This window comes from Microdochium trichocladiopsis, assembly GCF_020744255.1.
Source record: "Microdochium trichocladiopsis strain MPI-CAGE-CH-0230 chromosome Unknown B0I36scaffold_6, whole genome shotgun sequence".
Lineage (NCBI taxonomy): Eukaryota > Fungi > Ascomycota > Sordariomycetes > Xylariales > Microdochiaceae > Microdochium > Microdochium trichocladiopsis.
In genome coordinates this window covers 527,818-543,781 of record NW_025763549.1, presented here as the reverse complement: position 1 = coordinate 543,781, position 15,964 = coordinate 527,818, and the positions used below count along the sequence as shown (strand labels likewise).

Genomic DNA, 15,964 nt, shown 5'->3' with positions numbered 1-15,964 from the left:
TTCTGAGCCTAGCTCATAGGAGTGCTTCTGTAATGACCCGACGACCATATGTTGATCTCCTCTCGTGGACTGTTAACACACTGTTTTGCCGATGCGAGATGCTTTATATCTATAACATCCCGCATTCCCACTTTAGCTTCAAAGGCATGTAGCGAAATAGTTGGCAGAATTGAGTCGATTTTGAAGCTCTTACTATCTGAGTAAATATAGTCTCGCCTACCGGAGCTTCATATACACAATGTACACGCTACGGCTTACGCCTCTATACCACAAGTATAATATTGCACCGTATTATACTGTAACAAAGTCCACCCCTCAGAGATCATTAATAACCCACGGAAATAGGAAAGAGTTACTAGTGAATTCATTTTACTTTTTGCATGTCCTCTTTTACTTACTATCTTATTTACTATTTTACTTACTATTTTGTTCACTCTCTTACTTACACATTTATCCACTTGATAAGACTTTTGCACTAACATTGGATCTCTGGCGACTAACACACTCGATACTGCGGGCCGCAATGACCCCTGGGGGGCATAAGGCATTTTATATCTCGGCAACTAAAGCTTTGGCTGGGAAAAGCATGTCTCATAGCTATCCTTCAAAGCTTCCACAGCGGTTGATCTCTCTCCAGATCGTATGTCCAAAACATTGCCGGTCTTTCACAAAGTCAACCTCTTTCTGATCCATCACTCCCAGAAGCTTGCTTCCCATCAATGCATTCCGACGGGATCACTCACGTGCTTTAGCCAAGGAGAAGCTGAGACCTAGCACCTAGCGAGTGTAGCGGAATAGTGGGCTGCGATTTCCAAGCCTCGCCAAATCCTCCTCACTGTACTTCTCTGAAATCTCTTCGATTGACATCTGGTCTCGCTTCTTGTTGACTCTCTTATAGAAGAAGTCCAAGAAAGCAACGGCAAAGATGCCCGCGAGTGCTGCCGCCATCGAGACTCCGAAGCCCGTACGATACCCCGGTGCCTCACTGTCAATGAAGATGTAGCTCGCGAAGATACCGCCAACATTTCCGAGTGATAGGATGTACGCCAACGCGACACTGCGCTTAGCCGCTCCAGCAGAGTTGTTGCTCGCCCACGATGAGGTACCGGGATTGACCGGGTACACACCGATATTCAAAAGTATAACAGCGAAGAAGCAAGCACCAATGTAATCCTTGATGTGTGGCGACAGAGGCGTGATAATGCAGTAGGAGATGACCACAAGAGCCTGAGGGATCATGAGGAAATAGCTGCGGCGACGCATCTTATCGCTGAGCATATTGAACCCGACCGAGCTAATAGCACCTGCAACATAGGGCGGAATGCTAAGTAGCTGAGCGTTGCTCGACGAGTAACCCATGTTCGTGATAATTTGAGGCAGAGTGAACTTCATGCCGTAGTTTGGGACAGTGCTGCTCCAGTAGCATAGCACCAAAGGATAGTACTGCCAATCGGTGACGACGTCTTTGAGAAGGGCGAGGCTGAGCTTCTGGCCCTCCTTATTCGCGCTCTCGCCGCCATTCTGTGCTACCATACGGCGGATGAGGTAGTCGCACTCCTCATCCGTCAGCCACTTAGGCCTTCTTTCGGGGGTATCAGTAAGCACAAAAGGGGTAATGATGCCCATGAGGACGGTGGCGATACCCTCGAGGAGGAAGATCCATCTCCAACCCTCCCGGCCAGCAACACCGTCCATCTTGGCAATTGCATAAGCCAGCAAGCCTGAGAAAGCGCCCGAGAGGGCAGAAGCCGTGTAGAACAGAGCTAGCCTCGTGGCTAGCTCGTACTTGGTGTACCACTTGTTGAGCACCTGTGATAGTGGTCAGAGCCGGGAGACTTGAGATATATGGTGATTTTACTCACAGTTACTGCGCCCGGGAAGAGACCGGCCTCAAAGATACCCATGATGAAGCGCACGGTCCCAATGCCGCCGAAATCCTGGACGACGCCGTGAAGTGTCATCATTATACCCCAAAGGACTGTGATGATGCCGATGTAGATCGAAGGTCTCTGCGGAAAGTATTTCTCGAGGATCCAGTTCGAAGGTACCTCTTCATATTTCACATCAGTATCAGAAAAAGGATTCGAGATAAGAATGAGGACTTACCACAAAGTATATAACTAATGAAGAAGATCGATAAGGTGATCTAGTATTGCGTTGGCGTCAGACCCAAGTCTGCCTCAATGCCTTCAATCTTAGCGTTTCCGATGTTGGCTCTGTCGATATAGGAGAGCACTACCGCTTTATGAGTATAACTTCCCCTTATTTGTAAAGTGTGTCAAATCGCTCACAATAGAGAAGCATGAGCGATGGTAGAATACGAACATCCATCTTGAAGAGGACATTCTTCCTTTTCTTCGCCGGATACTCGTCGCTGACATCGTGATAGCCGTTGGGCGTCGCTTCCTGTTGTTGTTCCTTGGCAAGCTCGATCTCGTCGGCGGGAGCATTGGTAGATTTAATGTCTGCCATAATGGTCCAGTGATCCTCTGCTTGGAATGATAAAGGGAGAGTAGCTGTTCCTTTTAGCCCCACACTTTTCGACCTTAGAAATTGAAGAGACTGTCTCCGAAGTACATGTTAGCACTCAGGTAGCCTCACCAGTTCCTCTTATAGTTTTCTCCAACAACCATGCTCGCCGGGTCCCAACTAGCCCCCTATCAGACCGTCCGGGGTGTACCTTAGTAGTCTGTCACTAAAAGAGACCGAGAGAAAAAAAGTCCGGGAACTCTGGGATGGGCGCGGGGGTGGGTGCGGGGATAGGTGCGGGGATGGGTGTGGGGAAGTTCCAATAGTACGGCGATCCAGGAGAATAAAGTCCGAGAACTTTGCCGGGAAACGTGTATCAATAACGAGCTGTTGCTAGGTGTAATGCTCGTGTTTGATCGTTGCTAGCCGGCAATAAACCGGGCTCATACCCTATAAGGTTATATAGAGCCGAGGTGATTGAATTGGTTCACTTGATTTGCCCGGGGTTTATCTCACCTATAATCACCTCGGCTTTATAACCTTGTAGGGTAGGTTGCCGACCCGAGCCGGAGTACCCGCCGGCCGATGGAAGCCGGGTTCCCCGAGTTCCCCCACATTTCGGCTCAAGCTCCCCAATGTCCAAACATTCATTGTCCATTAACTATCCGCGTTGCGATGCTTCCTCCTCATCGCCGCGTTGCGAGTCTCCGTCCTCATCGTAATTCCTCGCTATCACCTACAACCAAACCGCAACCATGCCTCCCCGTCTCACCTCTTCCCTGCGCTTCCCTATTCTTCGCCGCCTGTATTCCACAGCCGCAGATTCAGGGCCCCTCATCCGTGTCACGAACCTCCCCGCCCCCGGCTCCGGCCACATTCGCGTCCTCGAGCTCAACCGACCTTCTGCTCGCAATGCTATTTCTCGCTCCCTTATAGCTGCTCTTCGCGCCGAGCTTGATGACCTCCATCAGCAATATACGCCTGAGGGCAATGAGACGCCGCACGCTGTGGCGACAAGTAATGGACCGACGAGAGCCGTGGTTCTTGCTAGTGCCGTAGACGCGTGCTTCTGCGCCGGCGCAGATCTGAAGGAGCGCAAGACCTTCACCCAGAAGGAGTAGATTTCTACCTCAGTCCGTCACAGAAGCTACTCAATTGACTAATTGGCCTAAAACAGAACCGCCGAATTTCTCTCCAACCTCCGCGACACCTTCAACTCCCTCTCCGCCCTTCCCATCCCCTCCATCTGCGCCATCTCCTCAATCGCCCTCGGCGGCGGCCTCGAACTCGCTCTCACAACCGACCTCCGCGTTCTCTCCTCCAACGCCGTAGTCGGTCTCCCCGAGACCCGCCTGGGCATCATCCCCGGCGGCGGCGGCTGCCACCGTCTTCCCCCCCTGATTGGCCCCTCCCGCGCCCGCGACGTCATCCTGACCGGCCGACGCGTCGCCGCCCCGGAGGCGTACTTCCTCGGCATCGCGGATAGGCTCGTCGAGGTGCAGCAGCTAGAAGAGGTGCCCGAGGGTGGCGAAAAGGAGGATGTGCTGTCTTTGGCGAGGAAGGCGACGTTGAGTGAGGCTGTGAGATTGGCGCAGGAGATTTGTGAGGGAGCGCCGGTGGCGATCAGGGCTAGTTTGGAGGCGGTAATGTGGGCCAGGGAAGATAAGGAGAACCAGATGTCCGAGCGCGTCGTAGTTACGGAGGATAGGAACGAGGCGCTCAAAGCATTTGCCGAGAAGAGGAAGCCCGTCTTCAAGGGTCGCTAGAGGCTTATTACTATATATCAATCAATAGTACAGGACGTTCAAACTATAATAGAGGAAGGATGTGGGGGCATAGTATAATATCGAAGTATCTAACTTATATGTAGAAAACTTAGTACCCTATACGTAGAAAACTTAGTACCCTACTCCTACATTCATATCGGCCATCCTCATCGAGACGACCTAGATTGATAAAGTGATTCCCTCCGAAGGATTCTAGACCATGCTCGCGTTTGAACCTGGCTGACTAGTGCCCTGTCATTGCTGTCAAGTGGTCCAACTTGCTCGGCATGCTGGATCCTTGCAACGTCGGAGCTGGGCATCACCTTCGGTAGGCGTTTATTCGTTAGGCGTTTATCGCTCATGTTACGACGTTAGAACTCCGAATTTCATTTAAAGCCAAGACGCCAAATGACCTGCCAAGCCGAGGGGCCGCGACGGGGTATAGCTGGTGCACTCGGCCCGCTCCGACTTCAAACCTCCTATGATCTGTGCTTGCTTCATACGTAGAAGTCTGGCGCCAACTGCGCCCCAACTATCGTGCTAAGCAACCCGCCTTCCTGAGTTGCGGCAGCAGCCAGCTGACTTGTGCCTGACCTGACGATAGCAAGGAGTACCGGTGTACCCCAATGCGTGCATGCATATATGCAAGCCGAAATCTACGTCAGTCCTTTTGATTCACACCTGTCACCCCTGTCCCTTTGTTCAATTGAGATGCGCACGTCGGATAGAAATGCCGCCTGGACAGGGCATACGGACTACCCCTAGTCCAAAACCCGGGTCCCCCCTGCACAACAGCGATCCTGTGGACAGAATAAACTGGACAATGTAGATCCATCCTGTACAGTACCTGTCCGGTTTCTTCTATCCACAGTGCTCAACCCCCGGCTTCTCCACCTCGGTAGTCACCTACCTACGAGGAAAATCATCTGGGGTTCGTACAAAAGCCCCAGCGCGGTGCTAAATCGCGACGTGTTTGCCCCACTTCCCCGGCTAGCACGGATATAGGTTTTCCACTGCGGGAGTGATCGGCGAGTTCGCTCAACGTCTCGAGCATGGAGCATGTGGTGGCGGCTTCTCTGAACATGGCGGATGCGTGGTTGACATCCTAGTCGTTTTACTGCTCGCCCTCCACAGTGGTGAGGTTGAAGATGAAGATCATCAGGAACATAGTAAGCACAATGACCCCGAACTCGATAAGCAAAGACGGATGTCTCCTAGCGTGGCGTACTCGAATAGCTGCCTTGGCTTTATAGGTGTGAACACCATGACGCAAGATCGGCCCCATCTACTCTAAGCTCAGCCCTGTCTACGCTAGGTACATACATAGACCTAGTCAAGAGGTGGGGACGGCTCCGGCGATGCACTGGCTCTTCAGCCAGAAAAGCATCTGCTGCGATTCGCCTTAGCTTTGGATTATGCGGGGAAGTGAAGATACAAAATTGTCCAGGGACAATATTGCCCCAGCCTCGGTTATCACGTCCGGCCCATCTGGGCAGGCAACGTGCCGCAGTTTCTGACCCCGATGCCTGTGCCTTACGCTGGTGTCGACCTAAGGCTCCGCGACGCGAAGCATCTGACTCGGCCGGGTTCATTTGTCCATTTTTGCTCGTTTTTGTACACATGTGATGACTTTTGGATAATCACCAGGCTGGGTATCCTTGCAGCTTTGTATCATGTCCTCTGTCGTCTATGATCTCCTCTGCAAAACTGCCGCAAAAGTGTCTGCTTTGCGGCGTCGTGACCTGGCAGTGGACACACGTGGTGCTATGTCAACCTGTCACAGGCCCAGCATTGGAATGCGGAGATTTGCGGTTACGAGCCTCCAATCTGTTGGGCTTGGTTGATTGGCGAGCGTAGTAGATAGAAAGTCTTGGACATGTTCGCCGCAGCGCCAGAGCCGACTGTAGCGATTTGTGCGGCCAATACGTTTTTGATCGACTCCACCCTACTACAGCAGCCCAGACACCAGCGCCGAGGCCACGAGACTCAGCGCAACGACACTACCAAGCCGCATGTTCCTCACCCCAGCGCCGCCGCCCGAGCTCGCGATCTGCCACCCGCTGATCGACGTGTCCAGGCCGGGCCGATTGACGCAGCTGCTCAGCGACTGGGCCGCCGCCTGGGCCTTGTCGCCGGTGAGCCCTCCAGAGTCGGGCACCTCGCACCACAGGTAGCAGTCGTGCTGGGTCTTGTGGACCGGGTTGGGCGCGCAGCACTGGGTCATGGCCAAGAGCGTCATGTTGGTGTTGGGCCTGAGGTAGGTCGTGATGTTGCGCGGGATGTCGGGCAGCGCGGCGAAGTCGGGGAGGCCATTGGGGCCGAGGCAGGTGGGTGCGTTGGAGGCCATTGTCTTTGGGTGGTTGGCGAGGAGATATGTGCGTTGTGATGTTGTTGTTTCCGCCTGTTTCTTGGCGGCGCGCTTCGAGAGGTTAAGTACTCGTGATCGTCCAGGTCTTATCAGGAAGAGCAAAGACGAGCCCCGGAACCGCATTTAACACCGACCAATGACGCACAGAGCGGCCAGCACCGCCAATACAATCGGGCCTTATGGTGGACAGCCCCACGGTTCTCCAGGGCAGGGCTGTTCCTTTAATTGGAACGCAGGCACTTTTTGTTATCTTGGCCAATAACGTGTACGCCTACGTATAATGCAGATCTCATAGGTCCCACCCGGTGGCCCAGCAAAGTGCCGATCAGGGCTGAGTTCGGGCTGAGCTAAACCCCCAATAGGGCTTGTATACGGGGTCCTCGTGGTAGGGCTTACTCCCCAAGTAGCAGCTTCCATGTTCGTGTTGAAAAAGGAGAGTTCGCATAGAGCGCTCAGCATAGTGCCATGCTCAATGTGAGGCTGCTTGGATACCCGCAGGCTGCAAACATGTCCAATGGACATTCGTGCACACCGTGCATCTACCTGGTAATCTTCGACCTCAAATTCCTGACCCGGCCAAGGTGCAGAAACCAGACTGCTCAGCTTGTCATCGACCATATTCTTTGCCTGATGGCAAAGAAAAGATTGATGACGGCAAAAAGACAAACTCCCGAGGTGGACCTCAGATGATTGGGTGTGTGAAGCGTGCTCTCGATCGGGGAATCGAACCCCGGCCACCTGCGTGACAAGCAGGTATCCTGACCACTAGACCAATCGAGACTGGTTATAGTCTTATTTGTGATGGCGGGGCTCGTAACAAGGCATCTGAATCCTTGCTGTCACAGTGGTGTTCTCACATGGCAGAAGGGCAGAAGCCGAATCATCCGAACAAGCGAGGTGTATATCCTTGCCAAGAAGGTACCTAGGTAGCTATCACGTCCCGGATGCCCGGGTGCATGCAGATCATGCCATGTTTGTTGACATACAGCATCCCGAGTGCCCATATCCTATAGTCTGCTTTCCCCTTTCAGTTTGTGTGCTAGTTTCTGATTCGCCTAACTCATCGCCAACTCCGACTCTGCTCCATATCCAGCACGCTGGTCATTCCACCAGTCTTTCCAAAGCATGGTCTCTGATGGCCATCGCGCCGTCCCGTATGAGTGAATAGTCAGTCACGTGAGGCAGTTAACAATGTGAGCGCGTACAGACAATAAGGTGCGATAGGATGCTCGTTGATTTGCACAAGGGAAATTGAAAGAGTTGTTTCGGGCCGCCAGGGAAAACGCAGATGGAATCTGGCCTATTTCGATCTAGCAACCATCATACTGATAGCTTAATAAGAAACGACCTTCCCCATCAAGTAACGCCCGCTTGGCTCATCGGTAGAGCGCCTCACTAGTAATGAGGAGGCAATTGGTTCGACTCCAGTAGTGGGCATTCGCGATTTCTTTTTGTGCGGGTGCTAAACGACTACACAGCCGATCTGTTGAACTCAAATTTTGCGGAGGTCCGCAAGCATTCCGACAACATTTTTGACTGCCTCATCGATGACACGACTAAAGGTTTCCAACGCTTTTTTGTGGTGCACTAAAATGACATTGCTGCAGCTATCTGATATCTTCCTCCACCCTCATAATTGATCTGAGCTTGCGCTATGCTTCACCTTTGCGGCCCATTGCCATACATGTTTTCCACTGCATTGTGTCTTGATCGCCTCATCTCCCATCTTCTGCTCCACTCCTCCCCTTGAAGGTCGGTTGACTCGATGATGGATGTCGGACCCATTCTGGCTCTGATGATTCTTGGGCTACAGATCTCTTCCGAAGGGCTGAATCGTGCGATAGAGAAAGAAAATTGATGCAGTCAAGAATGCGTTGATCCCCCCGTGTTAGCATGCACTCAGCGCGTAGGATGGAATGACATGGATGTGAAGCGCTTGCGCTGTCGAGCAGCAAGGGCCACGCCTGCCCTGACGCCCGCTTGGCAGTGTGTCGTGTATGTTGTTGTATGTGCCGGTGCCTTCAAGCCGTGTTTCTCATGTATTGCCGCACCCAAGGAAACAACCTGACTGCCAAAAGGAGGATGACGATGCCGATTAAGATCTTTGCCACTAGGACAAGGGTCAGCCATATCAGAACGGGCAGGATCTGCAGAAAGGGTACATCTTTGATAGAGAGGCCCCGTTTCGAGTAGTATCTTTCGAGTGCGAGCCTGAGCTGGTATTCGCAGAACATGGACCAGGCAAATCCGAAGATCAGCTTGAGAGTCTTGTTGAGGCTTTCGAGATTGTCCATCCTGAATCGCGGTTGGAATCGCGGTTGTTGTGGGAGTGCAGTTTGTTGTGGGGGTGTTTGTTGAAGTAACGTTTGGCTGGTGCTTTGCTGGTGCTGAGTGGTTGTGTTTGATGAACAATGCACGTATCTTCAAATGTTCATGGGAGTGTTGTATAGGGGATGGAGTGGGAGCGGCAAGATGATGCACAGTTGCTTGCGGAGATGCCAACCGTGTTTGTGGATCGACCCAAGTCTGCCACCTTCGGAGATGGACCAGAAATGTGCTTCCAGGCGGCAGCTTTGTGCGGTACACCTGACCATACGCACGCGCCTCCTTGAACGCTTCCACCCTCGGCGACTCGTCTCCTCAGACTTTTTGTTGCGGAACGAACCACACCCTCTTGGTCGAGCATGGTGGCTATCTCCGATGTCCCGATCAGTGCGAACTCAACAGTGCAAGCCCGGCATGCAGGGCAAAGTGAACCACACAAAGACCACGTTATTCTCAAAAGGCGGCTCAGGAATATTGGTGTCTGTCATTAAAAGGAGATGCACAGAGGAGCATCAATATACTGGTACTCGTGTCAAGGCGGAGACAGAAACAAGGCACGCGCAGCTGTTCTCTGTGCTGAAGGTCGCGGTACTTTAAATTGACGACGACGAGGTCGGTCACGACCAAGCTGAGTATCGGGCGGACTGCTGCATATAACAATGTTGTGAATGCGGGCGACTTGAGGTCAGTCAATGACACGGGTTCGACGGAGAGCCCGCGGATCTGTGACGATACCGTGTTTAAAGCTCAGTTCCGCATCTGAAAGCGACGTTTGCTCATATGCTGTGTCAAGATGGCATGACTACCCTGGAGGAGGGCTGCGCCATAGTGTTTGCTTTATGGAAGGAAGCATCAGGTTAGAGCCACCTGCCAGTAGTGCTCGTGCCACTGTTTCCATCCGCCAAGCGTCTTGCCAGGAGCACAGAACATCAACTCTGCTCGTCTGTTTGATCTACAGCACTATTTCATGCCCAAGCACGCTACACACCGCACGACAAGGCCCAAACGCTCGTTCCCCAGCTGCCTCAAACAACCTGACTTGTCCCTCGACGCAGTCACGTTCCCGGGTACATGCAGACGTGCCTTGACGGACCATAGACTCCAGTCATGAAGCCCGCTTCACCGTACCCTCATCAAGACCGCATCCATCTTATACAGTACCGGCTGCAACTATGAAAAGCACTCGGCGATCGACTCTGCGCGCACGCGGTAGACACAAATCCCAAGCAGGCGTCCTGCTGGGCACGAGAGAATACATCTCTTGCACCGCCACAGCCGCGAGAGACATCAGCGTGGCCATGATAGGTCACACGGACAGACCAAGGGGGGCGTCTCTGGTTCGTGAGAGATCACAATTGCCCCCCGCCCGCGGAGACCTGGTCATGATCATCGTGCGCGACGAGACTAGGAGGTCTTGGGAGAGAGCACGAGTGACTACAGCACATGAGCAACCGACAGCCGCGATGTCAACTTTGCCCCTAGGGCTCCAGCAGGAAGACGGGCGGCCACGGCAAAGTCCGCACGAAGCGACATGCTCAGGAGGAAGGGCAATACAGTAGCGAAATGACACCATAATCGTTATCATCTGAGGGCCTGGTGACAGATGTCTCAGGCGCATCAGCCGCCCAAGTGTTGAATTCCTGATCAGGCACACTCGCAGGCTTGCAGGTACCCAGGTGACGAGAAGGAACGTGGGGGGGACCAACGAGGCTTGAAAGCTGCAGCATCAAGGTGGGGACATTGGGTAACACAGAAACGTAGTTATAACGAAAGAATGTCTTTGAACCCCTGTGCCTTTGTGCGTCTGGACCTCTGGGACATCTGGAAAGGACCAAGCTATCGATTTGTGGAGTCCGAAACGTCCCTGGGAGGGGCTTTTCCAAAGGGCTGGTCCTTGTCACTGCATAAAGTAGCTATAATTGCTCTGTTTCCGTTCTGACGGTCTGGCCAGCTGAGAGGGCGACCTAGGCGAGCACGCAAGAGTGTGGCGTTTGTTCACCAGCGAGCTCCATTGAAGGACTCGTGACAATCCGTGGGCGGACATCCGTGGGCGGACATCTCCGCGGACATCGCTGATCAGAAAATTAGTTCGCTCGCGAGTACTGATATTTCTTTTGCCATCGTGATGGCGGGATCCGACAGTGGGCATCACCATTTCCAGCGATCGATGTGCTTGGTGTGCTCAGAGATTGTGGGCTGGAGAGGCAGTGGCGAAAAGGGCACATGCACAGATCGCGTGCTCACCAGACCGAGGCCTGGATGCAGGCAAGGACAGCGAGACGAATGGACTAGCGGAAGCCCGCAGACGACCATTCGCCCGCGCATGGCACACCCATACGGCTGGGACAGGCTTCTCCCCGGGTTTCTCGTTTGGGGACACGGGATGAGACGGTGCAGGCCGGGAGTCCGGGGTTGCCGCTGCCTCCCGAACCATGCAGCTCAGCCGCACGGCTAGGGGTTACAGTATTCGCTTGTGACCCCCGGGGAGATGAGATGATTGTTTCCGGGCATGTGAGATGTCACTGGCGAATACAGGAGGCGGTAGGGCTCAAGAACATGGCATCAGCTGGCTCAATGAGGGGCGAGGCTAGATCTGGCGCAGTTTTCTTTTGTCGGGCTCACAATCAGACAATGGAGGCGCACCCGGCCGCTTGGAACTCTCTGATCGAGCGGGCAATAGTGGCTGTCAGGATTACCTCAAGGCAAATGTCAACCGTGGGGGCTAGAACGCCTCAATCATTTGTTCCCAAAGAGCTGACGACACTCGGCTGGTTCTCGACCACCACGCGTCTCCACGACATGTCGTTGCACCCAAGCATTTTCCAAGCCTATTGCGTGATGGGCCAAGCGACGGAATGATGTCAAACGGCTGGGTCGCCGAGACCGGTGACGAGACGCGCCCCGAGAGCTTGTCGGCGCCTCCTCCACAACCCAAGAGTCTCAGGCGCTGCCGAGCACCTGGGCGCGGGCGAAGAGGGCAGCGACAAGCATTTGCGGCGCGGGACAAGCAATCTTGGACACGACGCGACGGCGTTGGCGAAGAGTCTGGGCGGCGTGGTGTCTGCCTTGAAAGCGTGGTGGTGAGGTCAATCCGTGTGTGATGGTTGGAGTATCATGCATGAGCAAGACGCATGGGCGGAAGGCGTGTCCTGCGCTAGGCAGGGGCATCTATGAGACCTGATTGGCGGGAAATGGTGTTATTCAGGGCATCGCTGATGTCAAGGTCTCCAGGTTACTGCGGCAGATGACGAGGTAGCGCGCTTATCGATAGACATGACAGAACGCCAGCCACACTCGCAGCAGCGCACCTTTGCGGCATGTAAAAGCTGGTGGCGAGCTGGAGGGCGATAGAAAGGCACTATTGGCGCCGCAGAGCTGGCAATGCCGGTGCTGGGCGGGATGGGACGGTCAATGCAGCATCACGAAGAAAGAGGGAGTTACCTCGATCTGTGCGAGCGGTACAAGGGGCCCGTAGGCTGCAGCCAATGAGCGGGCACTTCGCCATTTGCAGCGGCGATGTCGTCAACGCTTGGCGGGGAACTAGCGCGGCGCCACGGGCCTGGGCGTCTTGTAGGCAATGCAGCGAGCTTCCAAGGGCCCAGCACGTCAAGCTTTGCACACCAAAGCATACACCACGACTAGCAAAAAAAAGCATGATCATGGCACAAGCATACGGCAGCACACACACGCGCACGCACTCCGCATCCGAGCCAGACGCTTGTGGCCGCTACCCATCGCCCACTGCCTGCGCTGGGTGACGACGATGGATCCTCGTCGACCGGCTCGCTCCGCTTCAATCACGATGCCTATGATGGCGCCGTTCCAGTCTGCCTTCCCTCTCTCCCTTTGCTGCATTCGATCGACGCCAGCCAGGCCAGCCCAGCCAACTAATGGCAAGCTCCGCACCCACTCTCGGCTCTTTAGCATGGCCTAATTCATTAGTTCCCGGGCTCGGTGGGCCTGCCCGCCGCAGTGGCCAGAACTCCCCGTTGTCTTGCAGAGATCGCGGCCCCCCCACGGCTCCATCCCAAAGCAGGCGTCCTGCTTGCGTGCTTACTCGCAACAGGGGTGCCCGCCCGTCCGACAGGTAACGAGTACTACGCTAGCCTCGCCCAGGGTTCCAGCCATCACTCCAGATATAAAGACTTGCTCCCGTGCGGCTCTCCTCCTCCATCATCGACTCCGCACGACCGTCCTCTGCACCAGCACAGTCGCACTCTGGCCCATCATGAGCTCGTCCAGCAAGATCGGCCGCGGCCTGGCCAAGGCAGTCGGCATCGACGTCGACTACCGCCAGAAGAACGAGCCCGCAGAACTCGTCCGCACTGCCGCCGGCAGCATCCACAATGTCGACACCTTTGAGGAGCCCGAGCCGACTCTCGGCGAGGTCCTGCGCGACATTGTCCCCACGGCCTCGGGCGTCCGCCACTATTTCCGCAGCCTCTTTCCCTTCCTCAACTGGATCCTGCACTACAACTACAAATGGGGTCTCGGTGACTTCATTGCCGGCGTCACGGTCGGCTTCGTCGTCATCCCGCAGGGCATGGCCTATGCCGTGCTCGCGGGCCTGCCCGTCGAGTACGGACTGTACACTTCCTTTGTCGGCTTCATCCTCTACTGGGCCTTTGCTACCTCCAAGGACATCACCATCGGCACCGTCGCGGTCATGTCTACCCTCGTCGGCAACATCATCGCCCGAGTGACCGCCGCGCATGGAAACGAGTTCCCCCCCGAGATGATTGCTCGTGCCTTGTCGGTCATCTGCGGCTCCGTGCTGCTCTTCCTGGGTCTGTTCAGGCTTGGCTGGATCGTCGAGCTCATCCCCCTGGTCGGCATCACCTCCTTCATGACGGGAGCGGCCATCAACATTGCCGCTGGCCAGGTGCCCAAGATGCTCGGCATCTCCACCGTCAACACTCGCCAGGCCACCTATTTGGTCATCATCCAGACCCTCCAGGCCCTCCCCACCGCCAAGGGGCTCGATGCCGCCATGGGTGTGTCGGCTATGGTCTTTCTTTATATCTGGAAGTGGACCACCGCCTATCTGGGCAACAAGCAGCTGCACCGTCAGAAGCTGTGGTTCTTCCTGGGCACATTACGCATGGCAGTCGTCATTATCCTCTACATCCTCATCAGTTGGCTTGCAAACAGAGGCGTGACCGACAAGAAGAAGGCCAAGTTTGATATCCTCGGAGTTGTTCCCAGTGGTGAGTTTTCCCTACGCAGTCCGGCCCTCACTGTTCCTTTCTAACACAGACCAGGCTTCCAAGTACACAATGCGCCCACCATCACACCTAGCCTCCTCTCGGCCATCGGCAGCGAGATCCCCGGTGCCCTCATCGTCCTCATCATCGAGCACATCTCCATCTCCAAGTCTTTCGGACGCGTCAACAACTACGTCATCGATCCTTCCCAGGAGCTCGTTGCGGTCGGCTTCACCAACGTCCTCGGGCCGTTCCTCGGTGCTTATCCCGCGACAGGCTCCTTCTCCAGAACGGCCATCAAGTCCAAGGCTGGCGTGCGCACCCCGCTGGCTGGTATCTGGACCGCGCTTATCGTCCTTCTTGCTCTCTATGCGCTCACCGGCGTGTTCTTCTTCATCCCCTCTGCCAGTTTGTCCGGTCTAATCATCCACGCCGTCGGCGATCTCATCACCGCGCCGAACGTGGTCTACCAGTTCTGGCAGGTGTCTCCCCTCGAAGTCCTCATCTTCTTCGCGGGTGTGATCGTCATGATCTTCGCCGACATTGAGACAGGCATCTACGTCACCATGGGCGTGTCTGCCGCCGTCTTGCTGGTCCGCATCGCCAAGGCACGTGGCGCCTTCTTGGGCCAGACGAGAATCTATCGTGTCAACGGCGACGAGCCTGTCGATAGGACCAATTCCGAGACTGTGTCCCGCTTGGCTTATGTGCCACTTGATCATCGAGACGGCTCGAACCCCGAGATTGACGTGCACACCCCTTACCCGGGAGTCATCGTCTACCGCTTCAAGGAGGGCTTCAACTACCTCAATGCTGGCCGCCACATGGACATCTTGACGGCATGGGCGAAGCAAGAGACTCGGCCCACCATTGTTGACAAGAATCTCGCTCTGGGAGACCGCCCCTGGAACGACCCGGGCCCGCGCCGCGGACAACACTTCAACGTGGACGATAACCGGCCCACCCTGCGCGCCATCGTCCTCGACTTTTCCGCTGTCAATGCTGTTGATGTCACCTCGATTCAGGCTCTGATCGACACGCGCAACCAGCTCGACCGCCACGCCTCGCCCGACCCCGTCGACTGGCACTTTGTCTCCGTCACCAACCGCTGGACCAAGCGAGCCCTTGGTGCCGCCGGCTTCGGTTTCCCCAGTGCCAAGGTTGTCAACCGGCTCGGCAACTGGAAGCCAATCTACAGCGCGGCCGCCACGAGCGACCAGGTTGTGCGAAACATATACCCCACAAAGGGTGGAGAGCTGGGTCAGGATGTGGAGGTTGGCGTGCAGCCCGAGGCTGGGGACAAGATCTCCCCCATCGGCTCCAGCAACAACAGCATCCGCAAGGAGTCGAGCACGACGGCGTTGCCAGGAAAGGTTGCCGTTGTCGGCGGCATGAACCGGCCGTACTTCCACATTGACCTGCAGGCTGCGGTGGAGAGTGCTGTCACCCACATTGAGGGACGCGTGCCCGCCGAGGAGTAGTTTTGGATAATATGTTGCAGTTATAGTGATACCTGAGCAGGCTTAATTTGAGATACCCAATATGATGTTGTTGCCTTGCGAGCTGCTCTTCATGTTCTAGATGTTGTGATGCGATGCGAGTAGGGAGTAGATCACGTGCGCCCGTTGACTCTAGGTATGTGCCCCTGGAATAAATAAGTGGGACTCTTTCTGGTCGCCGAGCTGACCCACCTATGGCGCCCTTGACTGACCAGGTAGGGTCCGGTGAGATTTGGACGACACTATCGGGCGCGCCCTTGTCTGAACCGAGCTGGAGGATGAGGAGGATATAAAAAGGGGAGACTTCAGACAAATTCTGCCGTAGCTATAGGG

The 15,964-nt window shown here is 55.0% G+C and overlaps 4 protein-coding genes and 2 non-coding genes across 6 annotated transcripts; 3 read left to right on the top strand and 3 right to left on the bottom strand.

The window, feature by feature from the left end:
- Nucleotides 1-777: 777 nt before the first annotated feature.
- Nucleotides 778-2,472, bottom strand: B0I36DRAFT_374625 (major facilitator superfamily domain-containing protein; the record flags this gene model as incomplete). The annotated part of the gene is made up of 4 exons (XM_046160295.1): nucleotides 778-1,809; nucleotides 1,863-2,050; nucleotides 2,170-2,235; nucleotides 2,292-2,472. The coding sequence occupies 4 exons, from the start codon at nucleotides 2,470-2,472 to the stop codon at nucleotides 778-780; spliced, it is 1,467 nt and encodes a 488-aa protein (XP_046011225.1).
- A 659-nt stretch (nucleotides 2,473-3,131) lies between these two features.
- B0I36DRAFT_324761 (ClpP/crotonase-like domain-containing protein) lies at nucleotides 3,132-4,321 on the top strand. The gene is made up of 2 exons (XM_046154153.1): nucleotides 3,132-3,586; nucleotides 3,647-4,321. The coding sequence occupies exons 1-2, from the start codon at nucleotides 3,225-3,227 to the stop codon at nucleotides 4,233-4,235; spliced, it is 951 nt and encodes a 316-aa protein (XP_046011224.1). The 5' UTR covers nucleotides 3,132-3,224; the 3' UTR covers nucleotides 4,236-4,321.
- A 1,862-nt stretch (nucleotides 4,322-6,183) lies between these two features.
- B0I36DRAFT_363545 (uncharacterized protein) lies at nucleotides 6,184-6,582 on the bottom strand (the record flags this gene model as incomplete). Its single annotated transcript, XM_046158823.1, has 1 exon — nucleotides 6,184-6,582. The coding sequence occupies one exon, from the start codon at nucleotides 6,580-6,582 to the stop codon at nucleotides 6,184-6,186; it is 399 nt and encodes a 132-aa protein (XP_046011223.1).
- A 729-nt stretch (nucleotides 6,583-7,311) lies between these two features.
- Nucleotides 7,312-7,383, bottom strand: B0I36DRAFT_t92. The gene has a single exon. It is a non-coding gene; the product is annotated as a tRNA-Asp (tRNA).
- Nucleotides 7,384-7,968: 585 nt separating this feature from the next.
- B0I36DRAFT_t111 lies at nucleotides 7,969-8,040 on the top strand. The gene has a single exon. It is a non-coding gene; the product is annotated as a tRNA-Thr (tRNA).
- Nucleotides 8,041-13,132: 5,092 nt separating this feature from the next.
- On the top strand, nucleotides 13,133-15,693 carry B0I36DRAFT_290200 (sulfate transporter family-domain-containing protein). Its single transcript, XM_046151697.1, has 2 exons — nucleotides 13,133-14,135; nucleotides 14,190-15,693. The coding sequence occupies exons 1-2, from the start codon at nucleotides 13,157-13,159 to the stop codon at nucleotides 15,611-15,613; spliced, it is 2,403 nt and encodes an 800-aa protein (XP_046011222.1). The 5' UTR covers nucleotides 13,133-13,156; the 3' UTR covers nucleotides 15,614-15,693.
- Nucleotides 15,694-15,964: the final 271 nt, after the last annotated feature.